The 23,903-nt window shown below is 44.9% G+C and overlaps 1 protein-coding gene across 4 annotated transcripts; it reads right to left on the reverse strand.

Moving 5' to 3' along the window:
- LOC100888049 (protein moonraker) lies at positions 1–15,637 on the reverse strand. Of its 4 annotated transcripts, none has more exons than XM_003726783.3 (8): positions 15,560–15,637; positions 13,577–14,269; positions 12,697–12,893; positions 10,528–11,385; positions 9,352–9,516; positions 8,674–8,816; positions 7,259–7,666; positions 1–1,500 (listed from the first exon to the last, which is right to left on the reverse strand). In XM_003726783.3, the coding sequence occupies exons 2-8, from the start codon at positions 14,220–14,222 to the stop codon at positions 1,341–1,343; spliced, it is 2,577 nt and encodes an 858-aa protein (XP_003726831.2). In that variant the 5' UTR covers positions 14,223–14,269; positions 15,560–15,637; the 3' UTR covers positions 1–1,340. The 4 variants fall into 4 exon arrangements, with proteins under 4 accessions (XP_003726831.2, XP_030848188.1, XP_030848190.1 ...); XM_030992328.1 differs by lacking the exon at positions 15,560–15,637 and adding an exon at positions 15,391–15,553; XM_030992329.1 differs by lacking the exon at positions 1–1,500 and adding an exon at positions 3,189–4,034.
- Between the last annotated feature and the right edge of the window lie 8,266 nt (positions 15,638–23,903).

The raw sequence follows: 23,903 nt of genomic DNA on the forward strand, positions 1-23,903 counted from the left end.
AACTGTATATTTTGTCCGCTTTCTTTGTCAGTCATATTCATAGTGTGACTTGGGTTCTGTGTGCTGTTTTTCTTTATTTTCTTCATATTCCTTATTTGTTAGCCCATAGAAAACCAGATAAAGATTTTTAGGTTGATTTTTATACATTCTAGCTGTACACAAACTATTGTTTGGTAAATTTGAAGTAAGACCTGAAAGTATGCCCACACATGCATAAAATTGAACACACAGATTCATTTTCAAAAAAAAGGAAGAAAAAGAAGGAAATCCAATCTTAAAAGCAATATAATCTCCAAGACTATAAAGCAGAAAAATCATATGAGCTAACTCGTGAAAATTTGAATGAAATCGGACACAAAGTAAGTAACTTTTTAAAGTTGTAGTCACTTTACATAGATGAATAAGTATGGGGACCTCAAAGTGACTGAATCGGTAATGTTACTGGATGTATTACCAGACATCTTTCACATTTGTTCCTACACACAATCTAAATAAAATGTAATTTTTTTTCAAAATGTATGACTCGGTCGTGTGGTCTTTTCTTTCTAGAATAAACAATACGGCACTTGGCTATTATTACAAACTTAAGGCTTTCGTCATCTTACCAATCCCCATTTCTCTCCTGGGTATGGAGTGGCAAATGTATGTAGATTAATGCATTTCTAAAGGACATTAGTGCTGTTTCGAGAATTGAATCCACAACCTCTGCATTTCAACTCAAGTGCTTGAACCACTCGACTATGACACCTCTACCTGTACCCTTTGATCTATAGTTTTGGGACTTATCCATTAGACCACATAACCTTTACCAGTACTCAGTGCATTTGAGCCTCTGGATGAAGCTCTTTCTGGAGAATACAAAGTATTTTGTAAATGCAACCTTCATCAGGCCCATTTACACAGCAACAAAAAAATGATTTACACTATTAGAAAAACCAGTATGAGCCCGCAAGTAATTGCTTGTAAGTCTAAACATTCAGGGTTTTGGGGGTGAGAAGTACTCATGTACTAATTGTTGCTGTTCTGCATGCTGTAGCATGGAAGTGAGCGAAAACTTAAATAATTTAATGGTGTTTTGAGAGCAAACATTTATATACATTGAAAAAACAGGAGTTTCAGCTGGAGTTTAAAAAACAAACTCCAGAGGTGGGTTTTGGGGGATCAGATTTATGGGTAGTTGCCTAGCAACTTCTGACGAAACTCAAGAATGTGAGAAAAGCCCAAGGTTTTTGCTTGCAGTTTAAATGCCCCCCATTATCATAATATAGAGTTTGTGTCGCACCAAGAGTCCATTTGTTGGTTCTAACGATGAGATAGCTGGTACAGGGCTAAAGGTTAATTTACGTGAAGAGAGCTTTGCGTGCCTTTTCTTTCAATGATGCATCATCTGTCTTCACATCAAATTCTGTTGAGTAGAGAGTTTCAACATAGTTACCAATAACATCACCCACTTCATCTGTGATACCTGAAATAATGTCATCGACCAGTTCATCTGAGATCCTGTAAAACACAACGAATCAGTGAACATATTATTGGTTATTATCAATATCTAGAAAACATGTTTTGCAAAAACATTCACTGATCAGCTTAGAAATAAACAAGACAAATGCGACTGCGTCTCCTATATGCCTCCGCCCTAAATTCAGTATAGGAAATGGATGGAATCTTTTGTGAGGTGCTGTGGTCGAGTGGTTAAGTCGCCTGACTGTCGATCACAAGGTCCGCGGTTCGAGACCCGCCGTGGCACTAATGTCCTTAGGCAAGACATTGATCTACATTTGCCACACTCAACCCAGGTGATGTAAATGGGTACCTGACAGGAATTAATTCTTTGAAATACTAGAGCGCCGTAATGGCAGCACAGCTAAAGCCATGGTAATAATCTCTAAGTTTGGAAGTGCTTAGTAATTGTAATAAACGGTACATAAAAACTGAGTATTATTATTATTATTATTATTAATGAAAACTAAAAGCCTATAGTCAGTCAACTGACGACTATGATCTTGACCTACTAGCCCCACAATGTAATTGGATCATCTTCCTATAGTAATACCGTCACCATGTTTAGATATTTCAATAGCAAGGCTAAACTAGATGGACCTTCGACTGCGCGCAGTCAAAAATGATGCCTCCGCCATGGAGCAATTTTACAAACCAAAACAGAAGCAATTTTTAAAGTTCAAGTTTGATTGTAATCCACTAAAAGATTCTCAGAATAATGTGATTACAAGCTATTTTTCACATGTTTGACCCTTCAATCTTTGACCTCATGAACCTAAAATCTAATCACTTCATCGGCTCTGCAAGATACATGTTTTGTGTTTGATAGTAATCCATCCGTCGGTTCTATTGATCATACGTTCACAAGCTATTTTCGCATACATAATGAGCCCCATATCCTTTGACATTTGACCTCGTGACCCCAAAATCTAATCAGTTCATGGGCTCTGCAAGATACATACATGATCCAAGTTCAGAGGGAATCCATCAATCCCAAGCTTTTTTTGCATACATAATCAGCCCTGTGACCTTTGACCTTGGATCTTGTGACCCCAAAATCTAATCAGTTCATTGGCTCTGCACGATACATACATGACCCAAGTTTGGCGGGAATCCATCAATTGGTTCTTGAGATAACGTGATCACGAGAACGGGACGTACGTACGGACGAACAACCCGAAAACAAAATGCCTCCGGCTACTTTGTAGCGGAGGCATAAAAACCTTTAATTCCAGAAATTGACCTCTGTGACCTATCTAATCTAATGAGACCGTCTTCCTAATCCTGAATCTTCTTATAAATCAGATCATGTCAGATTATTTCCCTGCAACCAGATTTCCTACAATAAGCTACCTTGAAATATTTGTTTATATATGTGAGAGTAAAAAAGTACAAAAAGCTTTTGATTCTGAAGGGGTTTTACCATCTGAATGATTACAGGTATCAATATACACTGTAGTAGATATTACTAAGGTACACAGCGCGTACTTTTCATCTCAGCTGATTGTGACGTCATAATAGGAGACTGTGTGGATTTTCTACTTCTCTTTCAGCCAAGTGCACAAGTCATATCCTTTCCTTGAATGTGAATGTTGATGTTTCGATTTTTTGTTGTTGTTCTTTGTTTAATACATTTAATTGTTCGTATATCGATCAGATTGGTGGTACAGGCACAGAATTACTTATCATAGGTTTTTTTTTTTTTTTTTTAAAGCTTGGATTGTTAGAGCTCTTGTGAGTAATGTGCCGCGGGATTCCATATCCTCAAACTGCTGGCAAACAGAGCAACAAGACCAAGCTCTGTAATTGTTAGGATTTCTGTCTAGTAGTGTAGTGTTTGTGCCATCGAACTGGATCAACCAAATCAATTGATTCATAATATATTATAATCAGTTACTGAATTTATTAATCAAATTAGTTTGATATCGTAAGGTAATCCGATCTGCCCTTAATCTCCTTAATATTCTTGCACTTATTTTGAGAAAAAAATCTTTGTTTCTGTAATATAATCAGTGTTTTTATCACAGCACCGAATAGACATAATCAATAAAGTAAGGTAATATTTTGTTGGTTCAATTAGTACTTTTATCATAGGAGTAATTGTAATCGCCTCATTCTTTTAATAAATGTTAATTGGTTTTGCCATGCTTAGTTGTAACCACTGCCTTGTGGTTCAGGTTCTCTTTAGAATCTAAATAAGGCTAAGGGAGCAAACCCTAACAGAAAACCATGCCACCGTGACAGCATTGAGGGTGATTGACGATACGGAACTCCCGACATCCTTCGACCAGTCACTGCAGGGTCTAATGGTTCACACCCGTCCTGGTTTGTCCTCGCTGGTGTGAAACTGCCACCAGTTCCCCGAGAGAGTGCCAGTAGTAACTTGCAAGAGCTACCGGTACTTATCCACCTTTGCAAGCAGCCTTCATTAGATTATGCGCAACAGTATGAAACTTCATACCGGTTCGGTCGTCTTCCGGGTTAACAAGGACCGCGCTGTTAGATCGGGACTTCCGTCGACAGTGCCAAGTATGCTAGGAGCAAACAACAACAAAAACAAAAAGATGTCACCCGCGGAATAACTACAATGATGTTTGGACAGTGGAATGTCAGGACACACCTTGATCGGGAAGGAACTGGCAGGCCAGAGAGAAGGACTGCCCTTGTAGCCATGGAGCTGGAGAAGTACAAAATTGACATTGCTGCTCTGAGTGAAACACGTTTCTCCGAGTCAGGAAGGCTCGATGACATGGGCTACACATTCTTCTGGAGCGGCAAGCCGGACGGCGTACGATTCGCCATCAGAAAAGAGATCTTAGCGAAGCTCACAGAAATGCCTAAAGCGGTGAATGATAGAATTATGACAAAGACGGTACCACTGACGAAGAAGGGAAATACTACTCTCATCAGTGTATACGCACCAACCATGACAAGTCCGGATGAAACAAAGGAGAACTTCTACAATCAGCTTAGACGAACGTTGCGGGACACCCCCCGGACTGACAAGCTGATATTGATGGGAGACTTCAATGCCCGGGTAGGACGAGACTATGAGAAATGGCAGTCAGTGTTAGGCAGGCACGGAATTGGTAAATGCAACACCAATGGTGAGCTACTTCTAGGGCTGTGCTCTGAGTTCGAACTCCTACTGACAAACACCGTGTTCAAGCAGAGGGAAGAACACAAAACCACATGGATGCACCCTCGCTCTAAGCATTGGCACCTGATTGATTTCATCATAACAAGACAACGAGACAGAATGGATGTTCACATCACAAGAACTATGCGTGGAGCTAACTGCTTGACCGATCACCAGCTACTAAGATCAAAGATTGCATTTGCTTTACGTTCAAAGCATAGGAAGCAAGGAGCTACTAAACTTGCAAAGCTGAACACAGACCAGCTACACGTCAACACACAACGGCTAAAGCTAGAGCAAGATATGGAGAAAGCTCTGGCGACTTGGGGAGTGCAAGAGGGAATGACAGTTGATCAGACCTGGGCATCACTCAGCAAAGTAGTATATGACACAGCGAGCAACACCCTCAGTAAACCAGAGCGAAAACACCAGGACTGGTTTGACCCAGAAGACTCCAAGCTTCTGATACTCATGAAGAAAAGGGATGAAACACACCAACGTGTATTACAGACTAGAAGCACCAGGTCCACCACCACCGCGTACAAGGAAGCCTGCAGACACTTGCAGAGGTACACACGGAAAATGAAAACCACCTGTTGGGAGAAAAAGGCAGAGGACCTGCAGCGCTCCGCAGACAATAATGACATGAAGTCCTTCTACACTGGACTGAAAGAAGTCTGGGGCCCCCAGACTAGGAGTACAGTTCATCTCAAGTCCCTGGACGGTAACACAACCTTTTCAGACAACAAAAGGGTGCTTGAACGATGGTCGGAGCATTTTGAGACACTACTCAACCAGCCAGGAGATATCGAGCCTGCAGCGCGTGATAGGATCAACCAGCGACCTGTAGTTACTGCACTCGATGATATTCCAACACGAAAAGAGCTAAACCTGGCAATTGCCTCCTTGGGTGGTGGCAAGGCTCCCGGAGTGGATGGGATACCAAGCGAGATATGGAAGCACGGAGGAGCCACACTAACCAACAGTTTACTAATGCTGATACAACAAGCATGGGCAGAAGGCTCCGTACCTCAGGAATGGAAGGATGCTAATATTGTCGCCATCTTCAAAAAGGGAGATAGAACTCAATGTGGAAACTACAGAGGGATATCGCTATTGTCAATAGCAGGGAAAGTTTTTGCCAGGATCCTTCTGAACAGATTGAATGCCCACATAGCACCAGATATATCGCCGGAGACGCAATGCAGATTTAGGAACAACCGGAGCACAGTAGATATGATCTTCTGCCTCAGACAAATACAGGAGAAATGCATTGAGCACAACCGATCCCTCTATGTGGTTTTTGTCGATTTCACGAAAGCCTTTGACACTGTGAGTAGGACAGGTCATTGGCAACTACTACGAAAGTATGGATGTCCCGAGAAGTTCACTGGAATGGTAGAGTCCTTACATACGGGTATGATGGCTAAAGTCAAGGAAGCAGGCGAAACATCCCATAGCTTCCCTGTAAGTAACGGTGTAAAACAAGGATGTGTGTTGGCCCCTACGCTGTTCTCCATCTTTCTCTCGGCGATGCTGGAGGAGGCCTTTGCGGACTTTGAGGAGGGCGTTTACATACAATCACGTCAAGACGCCGACCTATTCAATGTCGCACATTTCAAAGCTAAGACGAAGTCTACACAGATTCTCGTGAGGGAACTCCTCTTTGCAGATGACAGTGCTCTTGTTGCTCATACACCAGAGCAGATGCAACATGTTATAGATGTATTTTCATCAGCATCAAAGAAGTTCGGTCTACAAATAAACATCAAAAAGACTGAAGTACTATTCCAACCAGGTACAGACCACCGAGAGGGGGAGGAGATCCTAGTGGATGGGACAGCCCTTAACCAGGTAGATGACTTCACTTACCTCGGCAGCACTACATCCAAAGACGGACGCATCGACTCTGAGCTGGTGAAAAGAATGTCAAAGGCCAGCAGTGCCTTTGGAAGACTGCGAACCAGGCTATGGAACAACCATCATGTCTCAACAAGAGTGAAGTGCAAAATCTACAGGGCTATTGTCCTATCCACTCTCTTATACGGTGCGGAAAGCTGGACTCTCTACAAAAGTCAAGTAAAGAAACTTCACGCGTTCATGATGAGACACCTCCGAGCAATCATGAGAATCAGTTGGAAGGACAAGGTGACCAACAAAGAGGTACTAGAGCAAGCAAACCTTCCTTCTATGGAGGACCTGCTCATCAGGAAGAATCTACGATGGGCAGGCCATGTCATCAGGATGCCATCTGAGAGGTTACCAAATCAAGTACTATTCTCGCAACTACCCGCTGGCGAAAGAGGGATTGGTCATCCACGGCTTCGCTACAAGGACACGATCAAGAGGAACCTTAAGCGGAGGCAAATTGAAATCAAGACTTGGACAACTGCTGCAGGCCAGCGAGCTGTATGGAGAACAGCTGTAAAGTGAAAATGAAGGCGGTCATTGTCGCTTCGCGACAGACAGCTACTGCTACACAATCGTGGCTAAATTCATAACATTAGTATGCCTTTAGCAACATCAGAAAAGTCTTCTCTACTTTCTGTTGTTTTCCATTAAAGCATATCAGTTTGGTTTGAATGAAATCATAGACTAAGATCTGTACAAAAATCTTACTTTTCAACTAGCTTCCAAGGATTGAATGTGCCATAGGCGAAATGGGAGGTGCGCTTGAGATGGGTTTCAAATTCCTCTCGACTCTCCTGTACCCTCTTCATCATGTCGCTAGGGACAAAGACTGGTATCCCACCACCTTCTCTCACGCTGGCTCCTACAGCTTCCAATGGCTGGTCCCTTGCAGTGTCATCTGGAATCAGGAGACCATTCCTAAGTGGTAGAGAAGGTTCTAGATGGATAGGCTGATTGGATTGTCCTGCTCTGCTACTCATGTCCTTCTCATCATGATCATGAGCAGGGTTATCTAGTCTGACGGGATGAATGCAGATCTTACTGGTACCTTGGTTGCCAGGCTGTCCAGTGTTGGTCAAGGATATAGCGGTGTGTTGCCCAGGAACATCACTCAGCCTGTAGGGGAATAAGATTGTATAAAAACCTGTATCAGATCAGGTTTAATAACAAGCATGTAATCTTTAAAATGGGTTAAAAGAAAACATTAATTACTATAATTCAAAATACATTGCAAAAGATCTAAAAATTGAAATTTCAAATTAATCAAAATTGCTATTGCCATGTGTAGAGGACTGGGGCAGTATTCTGAAGGCTATATATGTCAAGTCTCAGGGTTATTAACATACCTTAATATATCTCAAATTCTTTATATAATCTGAAAACTATATTAAGGGCGAGCTATACCCCCGACACGATCGATTCTCTAATAAGAATCATTGTTAAAATGTACCCTTCCCAATCATGGTTCCTGTTTGATCATGCATACAGCAATGTGAACTTAAGCATGTTTTTATTGAGTTTCATCAATTCATACACACTACCTTTGTCCGGGTCTTGGTCACAAAGTTATTTTATTCCTTTCTTTTCTAGTTTTTCTACATCTGTTTTATATTGACAAGTTATAGATTTGAAGAATCATATTATAGTTTTCACAGAAACCAAGTAGGAAAAACACATAAAAGAAAATATCTACTGCATTTCACACATCAAGGCTTTTGCATAATACTTAAATCCCAACTGTACTATTTGTAGCTACTTGCTCCCTCTATATAGAAAACAATGCCTAAGCGGTGCCTGTTGGTCCCCCAATACCCCCATGATCCTCTTTTTCCTATGTGAATTGAGAGCTACATGTAAGTTGATGAGATAGCCACCCGTCAGTGACCACTCTGGGTGGTGTAATCCCTCCTGGCCAAATTAGTACAGACGTATTAGTAAAAGACCTTTCTAAATCAATTTTATTTCCTATGTTAACTTCTACATTATCTTTTGACTAAAATACGTTTCTGAATATTAAAACTATATCAACTTTCATGTTGAGTCAGCGTATGGAGCTTATGCATGCTGCTTTTTTCCCATCAAAAGACAGTTTTCAGAAATCTGTACACTTTAAGACATCTCACCTTTCCATTTGCTGAGCATCAAGTGGGGTTCCCCTCATCCAGACCTCATGTACCTTGGACCCTTGACATCCTTCTGACCTTGAGACCTGTGGGTCATCGTACTTCACTTGCTTCCATCGTCGGCGTATTCTCTCTTCTTCCATCTAAACAAATGATAGCAAGGAAAGAATTGCAAGATGACATTTAATCATGGTATCAAATAATGAAGTTCCTATCCATAAAAAACAACACATTGGATATAATGTTTCTGCCAGGACCTTTTACCACCTATTACATAAACACATGTTACTTACTTTTATTAAATAAAAACATATTCAAGTTACCATATCTCTTCAGTATATGGTAGAGGGTCTAATGCTAATGTCTAATGATACAGACTTGTACTTGGGCAATTCAAGCACAATGGAAAGGACTGGATGTTTTCTCTACAAATGTTGCCACATTTTGCCACAAAAAAAGCGTTTGTGAATAAAATCATGGGTAATTGTACTTCACAGTCACACCCACTGATATACCACTCAAAGGGAAGAGCTTCTTGAGCTTTTTTGTTTGATAGCAGATTTGCCACAGTGGCACATACAGTGGCACATAAAGTGGCACATACAGTGTATATCTCTGGAGTTACTGCCAATCTTACGATTTTCAGCTTGTCAATATTTCTGTAAATAGCACACTTGCCTCCATGTATTCCAGTTCTTGTAGGAGGTTCTCAAAAGTAGGGGTATCATGCATAATCTGAGCCTGTCTCGTTATCATGGTATCGTTATCTAGTCTCTCCAGCTCCTGCACCGCATCCTCTAATATCTCATCTACTAAGAGGTCTGTGATCCTGTCCTTCGTATTCTGGAAATCATTGCAAAAGAATTCAAAGATATAAACAACCCGATTCAATATTCAGAGTCTGACATACATGCAAATGCTTGGTGACAACGGTTGCTTTTGGCTTTAATTCATTGAAGGGTAAGGATTAGAGTTGCAAGTTAGGGTTAAGGTTAGGGATAGGGTTTGGGATAGGATTAGGTTAAGTGTTTGGTCAGAGGTTAAAATTAAGAATTTGTCTAGTATAGGATGTTAATCCCAAAGCCATTGTCACAGGAGCATGTACCCTACTACTCCTATCATGCTGAAGCCAGAAAGGCATTACTTTACATAGTTTAAAGCTTATCTTGAGCTCTGGTATGGGAATTGTATTTTGAGAGAAAATTGCTATGATTTATTGTGGATTGTTTATCCTGGAGTAGATTGGTTGTTTAAACCAGTGAAATAAAAACAAGTGCACAAAAACTTACTGGGCATCATCTTTGATAAAAACCACAACTCCCATTTGCACATACCGGTAGTGACCTGTGTTAAGCACATGGTGTTGGGCCTACTTACCCGGATTTCCTTTTCTTTCTACATGTACTGTATGCTCATTACTCTGCCACTATACATTTTTGAACAAAATTGTTTGGCACATTATGTGAGAATTTATTTTTCAAATTTACCAGAACAGTATTCACATTTAGTGCATGTCATCATAATGGGCTAGTAATGACTGAGCACTGATAAAGAACCATGTAAAACTGTCAAAAGCAAGATTAAATTCAGCAATCCATGGGGAAATTCTTATACACTTATTGCACTTTGAGAAACTAATAACGCCAGGGGTCACATTTACAGGTTGCTGGCAATGCTGGGACACATGGGCTTCCAAAATCTTACTCTGAACCCCAAACATTTCAGTAGTTCAAAATAGAGCTCATGCATACAACCCTAAAAAAGAACAGCAATCCAGACCCTGAATTAACAAGAGATTGTAGAGCCAGTAGTGCAACTTGCAAATAATTTTATGCGTTAATTAGTTATAATTACCTTTAAAGTTGGATCAGACGATATCCGAAGATTTCTTTTGCTACCATACTTTTCAGATTGACCAATCTCTTGTTCACTATCAATCCTGTCGTACAAACTGGTATATCTGTGTCCATCGTCTTCATTTTGCTTCCTTGTATGTACATGTCTATGAGCGTAAAGACTGTTCTTAGATGTTCCATGACTTTGGACAGGGTGACCATGATCTATTGTTCCAATGGAGCTACCGCTTTCTACCGGTCGATCAAACATGACTTTCCTCCTGGCAGTATGTTTATGACCTCCTGTTTCTTTGCTGAACTCATCCAACCGACTCTTATCACCTTCCCTTGGTTCATAATCAATCTTTGCATACCTGCCATGAGAAGTACTCTCCGTGTCCCCTGAGCTTTTCAGTTGACCTTGAGACTTCATTCTTGCTCTTTCTGCGCTGGCTACGCGTGCACTGCTGGATTTCCATTCGTAAGATCCACCTCTATCAATCTGCTCATGTTTTGGTCTTGCTCTGGTCATTTTCTCCCCTGTGTCTCCCATGCGATGTCTATGATGTTCATCTCTTTCCTGTAACCCTCTCCCTCCAAGATGACCAGTCCTTCCTCTGCCTGGACTAACAACCAAAGACTCAATCTCTTCATAGTCAGCAACATCACTACTCACACGTGAGGTGGCCATCTTATGAAAGCTCTGAGGGGATCCTGGTGGTGCCCATGCTGATTTCACTTCTCCCCTTGGTGAAGTCCTGGTGATCACCTTTCTGATCACGTCTCCTGCAGCTATACCCTTGGATTTTGAGGACTTGGTAGGGCGAGTGAAGTGCATGGATCCCTCTGTCGGTGCATGTTTCTCTTTGGTATGATGCTGCTTTGAGAAAAATAAAAAGACCAAGGATTATTATTATTGCAGTATGTTATTCTACATGGCATCTAGACAAATAAGCTTTTTTAAGCGGGTAGATATTAATGTATACAATTATCATATTAATTTAAGAATTCTTTATACTTATGTACTTAAAGCCAGTCTTAGGCCATGTTTATTTGTTTGATTCAAATTCTCCTGAAAAGGATGGATCTCTCTCTCTCTCTCTCTCTCTCTCTGTCATTTGCAGCACACCAAGATATGAAAGTGAATAGAGGTAACACTTCACTGTATATAGAGTGTGAGAGTGTGAGATATATGTTCTCTTTCAGTGACCATTATTCAAAGAAAACTAATTAGAATTCATTAAAAAAAAAATCCATTGCGAGATTGCATCCTTATGAGATACATCTACATGTACATGTAATGAGAATAAGTAAGAAGTAATAAGGATATTAACAAAATGCTGAATTTATCTGCCAGGTTCTGACACTGACAAAGCTTTACATTTCACAAATTTTTATCACAATAAACCAAAATTCCTCTTAGAGCAAGTGAAAGGTATTGAGTTGTATTATGTAATTGTGAACATAAATTGGCCATTTTGTCTGATTCAAGCTCTAGTTGGGTTATAAGCTTGATAGAGTCTTCAGATTCACCTACTGAAATCTTAGATATTGCTGGATATTTATGGAACAAAATAACTAAAAACTTGTCCTTCCAAACACAATATACATCATATACCTCACTTAAGAAATCTAGCCATCTGTTCGGTCAAAATTGCAGTCGTGATTTTAGCCATTCGCGTAAAGAAACGAAAAATGCCAAAATCGACTAATATTCCGAGAGTAAAATCCCTCAAAATTCCAGTTACCAGGAAAATAATAAAATCTTGCTGCGATACCCATTGGTTTACATGTTAAATGTTCTTTGAGCGAGCACGGACACCATACAGTGTTTTTTGTCTGCGATTCCCAACTGATCGAAAATTTCAGTCATTTTTTGTCGGTGATAAACAGACAGCTTCTCAGATTTTTCTGTGATGTTTTAACCAATCTTTACTCGATAAAAGGATAAGGTAAGAATTCTTGGTAGATTTTTGTTTGAATTCGGCAGATAAAAGCGGTATCGACTGCTTTAATACTCGAGGACTGGCCGTTTCTAAACTGGCTCTCAGGGAAATTTTCATCCGCTGCTATCACCCTGAGGTGCAGCTGGGTGGAGCATATGAAAACAGCAAGTCCTCTCGTAGCAGTCGATATCTCTATATTATCATGTTAATAAAAATCATGTATATTGAAATTCAAAACTCACCCTTGATTTCATAGACATTGGAAGAATAACACTACTGCTTTGAAATCGTCTTCTTTCCACTGGCTTTCTCTGTCTCCTTGGATTCATGACCTCTGACCTTTTAGCTTGATTTGGGTCGGCTCTCATTAGCGCCTCTAATCCCGCTCTTAGTGTAGCTGTCCTATCTGGAGAGCTATTCACAGCTGTAGGTTCTGAAACTAGAATATTAAAACAAACTTTTGACAGATTCATATCGAGACTTCTGTACTAGGAATTATACATATACTCTAGGACAATATCCTACAGCCATACACTAGCCAAATTGTTCACACTTCAACCCTGGATTAAAACAGTGACACAAGGCTCATCATTATCAGGTACCCAGGACACCCCCCCCCCCCCTCCAAAAATCTAACTCTGGATTCAGACCCCAAAAATTCATCAATCTTAACAAGTAACCCCATGCATTTTTACAGTCACAACCCTTATCCTAACCCTCAATCTTTAACACCTTAAGCCCAGAACAATTGTTGCCAGAGCAAATGTAGTAAGAGCCCCTAATCCATCAACCTATTTCTGTAATATTTCATGTTCCCCATTTGTTCTTCTGCAGTGGTCTCTTTACCGTTGAATCACACTTTATGAATCACACTTGTTTACAGATAATCTGTTTCCTTGTAAATTGGAAAAGTACAATTTCTTATCCTAGCATACATATGACTACTGAGGGTAGCAAAGTTAGTGAATTAATGCATTCCTGCTTCTACTCAGATTTAATCTTATCAGTTTTGACAATAAATGTCTTTGTTATTGTCCATCTTACATGTACATCTAAACTTTATGCAAATACATGTCATGACAATAACTAAAGACAATAAACATATATTTCCAAGTAGCATACCTTGTTTGGAAAGAGTATTTATTCTCTCCACACATGTCTTGAGTTCCTTGTTCAGTCTTGAAATCTCCTGATTCTGCTGCAACTTGACACTCCTTAAAGCTGAAGTGGATTTGGACGAAGAATCTGCTTTGTTGACAACCTGTGTTCCTTTCACTTCCCTTTCATCACCTGGCTGGGAAGATGACTGCAGAAACAGTAGAGGAGACCTCTTTGAAGGAGGTGTCTGTGTCTTCACCGACCTCCTGTGGAGATTGATATTGGACTTCTTGGAATCTGGACTACTTGGTTTTTTAAATGATTTGCTGGCTTTCTGATTCACACCCTTCTTTTTGCATGCTTTCTTTGGTGGTTTTGCTGATTCCCCTCTCTCTTCAAGTTGCTGTCTGTAGTGCTGGTGCTTTTGCTCATGTATTTTGTTCTTCATGTCCCGCCTAGCAAGCTGCATTGCAAAAGAGAGCTTTTCTTTGGAGACGACACTGAACTGCACTGGTTCCTCTGGATTTTCACGGGTGCCATCTTGTCTTGTCTGTTTTCCTCCAGCAAGTCGCTCAATGACAACTGGGCCTGGATTGTGGAACTGGGTAACCATGTTTATGGGGTTGTAGGGAACACTCAGATTGAAGAGTAACTGATTTTGCTGTGCCATTTTTAGTGTTTGTGAAAACCCTTGTCTCCACTATTTTTCCTTGTCAACTGGAAAGTTAAATATAATAAAAATACAAATAAGAATTGTGGTAAAAAGGAAAAACCTACACTCACCATTTCAATGGTAATGGTTAATTAAATGATTTAGAAATATATAATAAAATGGGTCCATACCGTTTTATTTAAATGACAACTCTCTTTGGCTGCGAATCTTTAAAAAAAATTAAATTGTCCACCGTGACCTCAATGTTTCCATTCCGTCTCCAAACTTATTTTCTTACGCCGGATCCATTTTTCGCCTCGCCAGCAGGCGGTTCGGTAACTCGAAACCCGCAGAAAAATGCAGACGATCCTTATTGTGAGGACACATTTTGTTCGCCTTTATGAGGACGATCCTCATTCTCGGACCAGCGCCCGTACTGTTTACTGCTTTATGTGTCATCAATTGTCACTAAAAAAAAGTGTACCAATTTTGAGTGAAATCAGTTTAGTTATGTACAGTGGTATTTGAAATGTTGAGAATCCAGACAATAGAACAGGTTTTGACGCTAGTTCAGAAGTCTATCCAAACTTTGACCAATAACTCCTGCGTGGAGATACCCTATTAAACCATACCCAAAATTAAGTAAATATTCATCAAATGTCCACATAAAGGTCATGATTTAATTTATGTTTGTTACTTTGTTACCTGTTTTGTGTAAATTTTCTTATCTTTTTCAGAGTATTTTTCCTAAAAACGAAGACTTATAACATGCACTTTCTCATGGGATTCACAGCAAACTGCAGCACAATACAATTGCATACCGTACCGACGGTTGTGCGGGCATGCGCGTGTGTTCAGTTGGCGACCGCGACTGTAAAAGTTAAGATTTAGATCTAGGGTCTAGATCTAGCCTACAGTCGCTAACTTACAAATAACACAAGCGTGCACCCGCACCCGACCGTCAGGACGGTATGTAATTGTATGTAATTGTATGTAATTTTTTTACTACACAGCCAGGATAGTAATGCAGCTATGTGTGAATGCTATCACTGTGTTAAGCTGTCGACCATTCACCTCCCAACTGGCCCGTGCTGGCCCGGGGCCGCTCCGGCGGACCGCCCCCGGCGCCCGCCTCTCACTCAGTCTCTCTCACTCTCAGTCTCACTCTCAGTCGAGTCTCACTCACCGTCTCAGATTTCACAACATAAAATCCCCTGAGAAACACTTTTCCATGCACCCGTGCTTCTGACGAGGTTATTATTGCTTGGTATCCGGCCCTAGAACCTTTTGATCCCACTGGCGAACAAATCCTTATCACGAATTAAAAAAAAATTACGAAAATTGGCCATACTCACAAGGTGTCGTCGCCGTGTTTGAATCTGACCGACTTTTCCTACACTTGCTTCAAGCCGCCGAAGATGGCGAACTTGAACAAGGGGCCGGGGGGGGGGGGGGGGGCCTGGGCTAAATTCCTTTAGTTCTTTTATGCGGAATATCAATGGCATTGTCGTTGTTTGTACTTTTTTTTAAAATTACTATTTTTATTATAGCAGATGTTTCTGCATTTATTGATAAATCAAATATAAAACATTCAAATAGATCTAACAATAATAGTATAAATTATGATATAATTGATTTACATAAAGATATATTTTCTTATCTGTTTGTAAATATTACTATTTTAAAATAATTTTATACATGTCTGTAAGGAACCACTGGATCACTGGAAATAAGCTCTCGAGCTTTCGTGGGTTATCCATCCTGTTCAAGCTGACTTGTTCTTGGATCTTGGATCTTGGATTATTTTCCTCCTGCATACTCCGAAGAAGAGTTTTGACTGGAGGTGGGGGAGGGTGGACGATTACATTTTGGAAAAAAGTTCTTTAGTAACTGCATTTTTAAATGAGAGCGGGGAGGTTTGTTGGAAGCTTGTCGAATAAAAATCAATCAATCTATCAGTGACAACTTAAATACACACACACACACACACACACACACCCACACACACACACACGCACCCACACACGCACACCACCCCACGTACAAACACCCACCATGTATGTATGTATGCATGTATTAATAGTATATAATGTTCTACGTAAGAGTTATACCAGGATGCATACAGAGAGAGAGAGAGAGAGAGAGCAAAGAGATATTGAGAGAGAGGCGGGGGGGGGGGGGGGGGGGGGGGTAAAAGATAGATAAAAGAAAGTAAACACATAAAGAGGGAGGGAGGAAAAGGAAAAGCTAGACAGAAGGAAGTGGATAGGAAAGAGAGAAAATGACGAGAAATTAAACTCCTAGACCTCTTTGGAAAGTCAATTTTGATTTTCAGAGTAAAACCAGTAGTAGAGGTAGGGTGGAGGGATGGTATAGGTAGGGTAGAGGGGTGGTGGAGGTAGGATGGAGGGGTGGTAGGGGAGGAGTGGTAGAGGTAGGGTAGAGGGTGGTAGAGGTAGGGAAGAGGGGTGGTCGAGGTAGGGTGGAGGGAAGGTCGAGGTAGGATAGAGGGGTGGTAGAGGTAGGGTGGAGGGGTGGAAGAGGTGAGGTGGGTGGAGGGGAGGCAGGGTGGATGGAGGAGAGGTAGGGTGGATGGAGGAGAGGTAGGGTGGATGGAGGAGAGGTAGGGTGGATGGAGGAGAGGTAGAGTGGATGGAGGAGAGGTAGAGTGGATGGAGGAGAGGTAGGGTGGTTGGAGGGGAGGTAGGGTGGATGGAGGAGAGGTAGGGTGGATGGAGGAGGGGTAGGTGGATGGAGGAGAGGAAGGGTGGATGGAGGAGAGACAGGGTGGATGGAGGAGAGGTGGGCTGGATGTAGGAGAGGTGGGGTGGATGGAGGAGAGGAAGGGTGGATGGAGGAGGGACAGGGTGGATGGAGGAGAGGAGGAGTGGATGGAGTAGGGACAGGGTGGATGGAGGAGAGGAAGGGTGGATGGAAGAGAAGTAGGGTGGATGGAGGAGAGGTAGAGTGGATAAAGGAGAGGTAGGCTGGATGGAGGAGAGGTAGGGTGGATGAAGGAGAGGTGGGATGGATGGAGGAGAGGAAGGATGGATGGAGGAGAGGTGGGGTGGATGGAGGAGAGGAAGGGTGGATGGAGGAGAGGTAGGGTGGATGGATGAGAGGAGGAGTGGATGGAGGTGAGGTAGGGTGGATGGAGGAGAGGTAGGGTGGATTGAGGAGAGGTGGGGTGGATGGAGGAGAGGTGGGCTGGATGTAGGAGAGGTAGGGTTGATGATAAGGAGAGGTAGGGTGGATGGAGGAGAGGAAGGGTGGATGGAGGAGAGGTAGGGTGGATGGAGGAGAGGAAGGGTGGATGGAGGAGAGGTAGGGTGAATGGAGGAGAGGTAGGGTGGATGGAGGAGAGGTAGGGTGGATGGAGGAGAGGAAGGGTGGATGGAGGAGAGGTGGATGGAGGAGAGGAAGGGTGGATGGAGGAGAGGTAGGGTGGATGGAGGAGAGGAGGAGTGGATGGAGGTGAGGTAGGGTGGATGGAGGAGAGGTAGGGTGGATTGAGGAGAGGTGGGGTGGATGGAGGAGAGGTACGTGGGGTGGATGGAGGAGGGGTAAGATGGATGGAGGAGAGGTAGGGTGAATGGAGGAGAGGTAGGGTGAATGGAGGAGAGGTAGGGTGGATATAGGAGAGGTAGGGTGGATGGAGGAGAGGAAGGATGGATGTAGGAGAGGTGGGGTGGATGGAGGAGAGGAAGGGTGGATGGAGGAGAGGAGGAGTGGATGGAGGTGAGGTAGGGTGGATGGAGGAGAGGTAGGGTGGATTGAGGAGAGGTGGGGTACGTGGATGGAGGAGAGGTAGGGTTGATGAAGGAGAGGTAGGGTGGATGGAGGAGAGGTGGGGTGGATGGAGGAGAGGAAGGGTGGATGGAGGAGAAGTAGGGTGGATGGAGGAGAGGTGGGCTGGATGGAGGAGAGGTAGGGTTGATGAAGGAGAGGTAGGGTGGATGGAGGAGAGGTAGGGTGAATGGAGGAGAGGTAGGGTGAATGGAGGAGAGGTAGGGTGGACGGAGGAGAGGTAGGGTGGATGGAGGAGAGGTAGGGTGGATGGAGGAGAGGAGGAGTGGATGGAGGTGAGGTAGGGTGGATGGAGGAGAGGTAGGGTGGATTGAGGAGAGGTGGGGTGGATGGAGGAGAGGTGGGGTGGATGGAGGAGGGGTAAGATGGATGTGGGAGAGGTAGGGTGGATGGAGGAGAGGTAGGGTGAATGGAGGAGATCGTAGGGTGGATGGAGCAGGGGTAGGGTGGATGTGGGAGGGGTAGGATGGATGGAGGGGAGGTAGAGGTAGAGTGGATGAAGGAGGGGTAGGGTTGATGGAGGAGAGGAGGAGTGGATGGAGGAGAGGTAGGGTGGATGTGGGAGGGGTAGAATGGATGGAGGAAAGGTAGGGTGGATGGAGGAGAGGAAGGGTGGATGGAGGAGGGGTAGGGTGGATGTGGGAGAGGTACACACAAAAACAAGAACTCCCTGTTTCGAGTAAAACCCGTAACAAACTCATAATGTAGTCGGGTGAATTGCAGTCAAAAATATTTATTTTTACACCTAAACTGGAGTACATGACCAAGCATCACATTTTGTTACCGCCTTTGGTGAGTTTCATTTTACTCGATGTTATATAAACAAAATCACTAGAACGAGTATTCTCAACTGGTGTAGAAAAAAGTGAGTAAACATGCTCATGTTCTCGATGAAAATCATGTTAAATGAGTAAATCTACTGCCTAGTCAGTACACCAAGTCATTAACGCATCACTGAGTTTTCTTTAAACTGTGGGATATTTACTCATTGACTCGTTCTTCGAAAACTTCCAATACTAAGTTACTTGTCAAGTGAGTGATCTCACTCATTTCATGTGTATAGGATCTAGAGTCGGAGAAAATCATCCACGAATCTGAGTACGACTGCCACATGCGCGAGCTCCCGCATGCTGGGGCCATGCAATGCAATGCATATGCATGCAATAATATACTACAGCATGCAATGCCGAAGAATAGACTCCATAGAATCTTTGGCTGACGTGCATGGGAAGAGCGAAGGCGTAAGTAAGAGTCTGTTTCGTTTTAAATTTGAACACATTAGTGAACAGTTCTATATCATGTTATGAAGCAAGCTTAATCGTGTGATGTGTGGTTGCAGTACATGTACCTTTAAATTACTCGTGAATGAGTTAAATGATTAACTCACAGGTGCATGCCCATCATCATCAGGTAGAGGTAGGGTGGATGGAGGAGATTGTAGGGTGGATAGAGGAGGGGTAGGGTGGATGTGGGAGGGGTAGGGTGGATGGAGGAGAGGAAGGGTGGATGGAGGAGAAGTAGGGTGGATGGAGGAGAGGTGGGGTGGATGGAGGAGAGGAAGGGTGGATGGAGGAGGGACAGGGTGGATGGAGGAGAGGTAGAGTGGATGGAGGAGAGGTAGAATGGATGGAGGAGAGGAAGGGTGGATGGAGGAGGGACAGGGTGGATGGAGGAGAGGAAGGGTGGATGGAGGAGAGGTAGGGTGGATGGAGGAGAGGAAGGGTGGATGGAGGAGAGGAAGGGTGAATGGAGGAGAGGTAGGGTGAATGGAGGAGAGGAGGAGTGGATGGAGGAGAGGAGGAGTGGATGGAGGTGACGTAGGGTGGATGGAGGAGAGGTAGGGTGGATTGAGGAGAGGTGGGGTGGATGGAGGAGAGGTAGGGTGGATGGAGGAGAGGTGGGGTGGATGGAGGAGGGGTAAGATGGATGGAGGAGAGGTAGGGTGAATAGAGGAGAGGTAGGGTGAATGGAGGAGAGGTAGGGTGGATGGAGGAGAGGTAGGGTGGATGGAGGAGAGGAAGGGTGGATGGAGGAGAGGTGGGGTGGATGGAGGAGAGGAAGGGTGAATGGAGGAGAGGTAGGGTGGATGGAGGAGAGGAGGAGTGGATGGAGGTGACGTAGGGTGGATGGAGGAGAGGTAGGGTGGATTGAGGAGAGGTGGGGTGGATGGAGGAGAGGTAGGGTTGATGGAGGAGATGTAGGGTGGATGGAGGAGAGATGGGCTGGATGGAGGAGAGGTAGGGTTGATGAAGGAGAGGTAGGGTGGATGGAGGAGAGGTAGGGTGAATGGAGGAGAGGTAGGGTGAATGGAGGAGAGGTAGGGTGGATGGAGGAGAGGTAGGGTGGATGGAGGAGAGAAAGGGTGGATGGAGGAGAGGTGGGGTGGATGGAGGAGAGGAAGGGTGGATGGAGGAGAGGTGGGGTGGATGGAGGAGAGGAAGGGTGGATGGAGGAGGGACAGGGTGGATGGAGGAGAGGAAGGGTGGATGGAGGAGGGACAGGGTGGATGGAGGAGAGGAGGAGTGGATGGAGTAGGGACAGGGTGGATGGAGGAGAGGAAGGGTGGATGGAGGAGAAGTAGGGTGGATGGAGGAGAGGTGGGCTGGATGGAGGAGAGGTAGGGTTGATGAAGGAGAGGTAGGGTGGATGGAGGAGAGGTAGGGTGAATGGAGGAGAGGTAGGGTGAATGGAGGAGAGGTAGGGTGGACGGAGGAGAGGTAGGGTGGATGGAGGAGAGGTAGGGTGGATGGAGGAGAGGAGGAGTGGATGGAGGTGAGGTAGGGTGGATGGAGGAGAGGTAGGGTGGATTGAGGAGAGGTGGGGTGGATGGAGGAGAGGTGGGGTGGATGGAGGAGGGGTAAGATGGATGTGGGAGAGGTAGGGTGGATGGAGGAGAGGTAGGGTGAATGGAGGAGATCGTAGGGTGGATGGAGCAGGGGTAGGGTGGATGTGGGAGGGACAGGGTGGATGGAGGAGAGGAAGGGTGGATGGAGGAGAAGTAGGGTGGATGGAGGAGAGGTGGGCTGGATGGAGGAGAGGTAGGGTTGATGAAGGAGAGGTAGGGTGGATGGAGGAGAGGTAGGGTGAATGGAGGAGAGGTAGGGTGAATGGAGGAGAGGTAGGGTGGACGGAGGAGAGGTAGGGTGGATGGAGGAGAGGTAGGGTGGATGGAGGAGAGGAGGAGTGGATGGAGGTGAGGTAGGGTGGATGGAGGAGAGGTAGGGTGGATTGAGGAGAGGTGGGGTGGATGGAGGAGAGGTGGGGTGGATGGAGGAGGGGTAAGATGGATGTGGGAGAGGTAGGGTGGATGGAGGAGAGGTAGGGTGAATGGAGGAGATCGTAGGGTGGATGGAGCAGGGGTAGGGTGGATGTGGGAGGGACAGGGTGGATGGAGGAGAGGAAGGGTGGATGGAGGAGAAGTAGGGTGGATGGAGGAGAGGTGGGCTGGATGGAGGAGAGGTAGGGTTGATGAAGGAGAGGTAGGGTGGATGGAGGAGAGGTAGGGTGAATGGAGGAGAGGTAGGGTGAATGGAGGAGAGGTAGGGTGGACGGAGGAGAGGTAGGGTGGATGGAGGAGAGGAAGGGTGGATGGAGGAGGGGTAGGGTGGATGTGGGAGAGGTACACACAAAAACAAGAACTCCCTGTTTCGAGTAAAACCCGTAACAAACTCATATACATGTAGTCGGGTGAATTGCAGTCAAAAATATGTATTTTTACACCTAAACTGGAGTACATGACCAAGCATCACATTTTGTTACCGCCTTTGGTGAGTTTCATTTTACTCGATGTTATATAAACAAAATCACTAGAACGAGTATTCTCAACTGGTGTAGAAAAAAGTGAGTAAACATGCTCATGTTCTCGATGAAAATCATGTTAAATGAGTAAATCTACTGCCTAGTCAGTACACCAAGTCATTAACGCATCACTGAGTTTTCTTTAAACTGTGGGATATTTACTCATTGACTCGTTCTTCGAAAACTTCCAATACTAAGTTACTTGTCAAGTGAGTGATCTCACTCATTTCATGTGTATAGGATCTAGAGTCGGAGAAAATCATCCACGAATCTGAGTACGACTGCCACATGCGCGAGCTCCCGCATGCTGGGGCCATGCAATGCAATGCATATGCATGCAATAATATACTACAGCATGCAATGCCGAAGAATAGACTCCATAGAATCTTTGGCTGACGTGCATGGGAAGAGCGAAGGCGTAAGTAAGAGTCTGTTTCGTTTTAAATTTGAACACATTAGTGAACAGTTCTATATCATGTTATGAAGCAAGCTTAATCGTGTGATGTGTGGTTGCAGTACATGTACCTTTAAATTACTCGTGAATGAGTTAAATGATTAACTCACAGGTGCATGCCCATCATCATCAGGTAGAGGTAGGGTGGATGGAGGAGATTGTAGGGTGGATAGAGGAGGGGTAGGGTGGATGTGGGAGGGGTAGGGTGGATGGAGGAGAGGAAGGGTGGATGGAGGAGAAGTAGGGTGGATGGAGGAGAGGTGGGGTGGATGGAGGAGAGGAAGGGTGGATGGAGGAGGGACAGGGTGGATGGAGGAGAGGTAGAGTGGATGGAGGAGAGGTGGGGTGGATGGAGGAGAGGTAGGGTGGATGGAGGAGAGGTATAGTTGATTAAGGAAAGGTAGGCTGGATGGAGAAGAGGTAGGGTGGATGAAGGAGAGGTGGAGTGGATGGAGGAGAGGAAGGGTGGATGGAGGAGAGGAAGGGTGGATGGAGGAGAGGAGGAGTGGATGGAGAGGTAGGGTGGATGGAGGAGGGGTAGAGTGGATGTGGGAGGGGTAGGGTGGATGGAGGAGAGGTAGGGTGGATGGAGGAGAGGTGGGGTGGATGGAGGAGAGGAAGGGTGGATGGAGAAGGGACAGGGTGGATGGAGGAGGGGTAGGGCGGATGTGGGAGGGGTAGGGTGGATGGAGGAGAGGTAGAGTGGATGGAGGAGAGGTGGGGTGGATGGAGGAGAGGAAGGGTGGATGGAGGAGAGGTGGGGTGGATGGAGGAGAGGAAGGGTGGATGGAGGAGGGACAGGGTGGATGGAGGAGAGGAAGGGTGGATGGAGGAGGGACAGGGTGGATGGAGGAGAGGAGGAGTGGATGGAGTAGGGACAGGGTGGATGGAGGAGAGGAAGGGTGGATGGAGGAGAAGTAGGGTGGATGGAGGAGAGGTAGGGTGGATGGAGGAGAGGTATAGTTGATTAAAGAAAGGTAGGCTGGATGGAGAAGAGGTAGGGTGGATGAAGGAGAGGTGGAGTGGATGGAGGAGAGGAAGGGTGGATGGAGGAGAGGAAGGGTGGATGGTGGAGAGGAGGAGTAGATGGAGAGGTAGGGTGGATGGAGGAGGGGTAGGGTGGATGTTGCAGGGGTAGGGTGGATGTAGGAATGGTAGGGTGGATGGAGGAGAGGTGGGGTGGATGGAGGAGAGGAAGGGTGGATGGAGGAGGGACAGGGTGGATGGAGGAGAGGTAGAGTGGATGAAGGAGGGGTAGAGTGGATGGAGGAGAGGTAGGGTGGATGGAGGAGAGGTAGGGTAGATGAAGGAGAGGTGGGGTGGATAGAGGAGAGGAAGGGTGGATGGAGGAAAGGTAGGCTGGATGGAGGGGAGGTAGGGTGGATGGAGGAGAGGTAGGGTGGATGGAGGAGAGGTAGGGTGGATGAAGGAGAGGTGGGGTGGATGGAGGAGAGGTAGGGTGAATGAAGGAGAGGTAGGCTGGATGGAGGGGAGGTAGGGTGGATGGAGGAGAGGAAGGGTGGATGGAGGAGAGGTAGGGTGGATGGAGGAGAGGAAGGGTGGATGGAGGAGAGGTGGGGTGGATGGAGGAGAGGAAGGGTGGATGGAGGAGAGGTAGGGTGGATGGAGGAGAGGAGGAG

The sequence above is a fragment of the Strongylocentrotus purpuratus genome, unplaced genomic scaffold (genome assembly GCF_000002235.5).
Source record: "Strongylocentrotus purpuratus isolate Spur 01 unplaced genomic scaffold, Spur_5.0 spur5_scaffold_2, whole genome shotgun sequence".
NCBI lineage: Eukaryota > Metazoa > Echinodermata > Echinoidea > Camarodonta > Strongylocentrotidae > Strongylocentrotus > Strongylocentrotus purpuratus.

What these genes read in the sequence shown, in the direction of transcription:
- LOC100888049 (XM_003726783.3), bottom strand. Translation starts at nt 14,222, where the DNA reads ATGGCACAGCAAAATCAGTTACTCTTCAATCTGAGTGTTCCCTACAAC. An exon ending in GATGCTCAGCAAATGGAAAG is followed by an intron (nt 7,667 to 8,673) that starts GTGAGATGTCTT and finishes ATTCCCCTACAG; the next exon opens with GCTGAGTGATGTTCCTGGGC. An exon ending in CCTTGGAAGCTAGTTGAAAA is followed by an intron (nt 1,501 to 7,258) that starts GTAAGATTTTTG and finishes TGTGTTTTACAG; the next exon opens with GATCTCAGATGAACTGGTCG.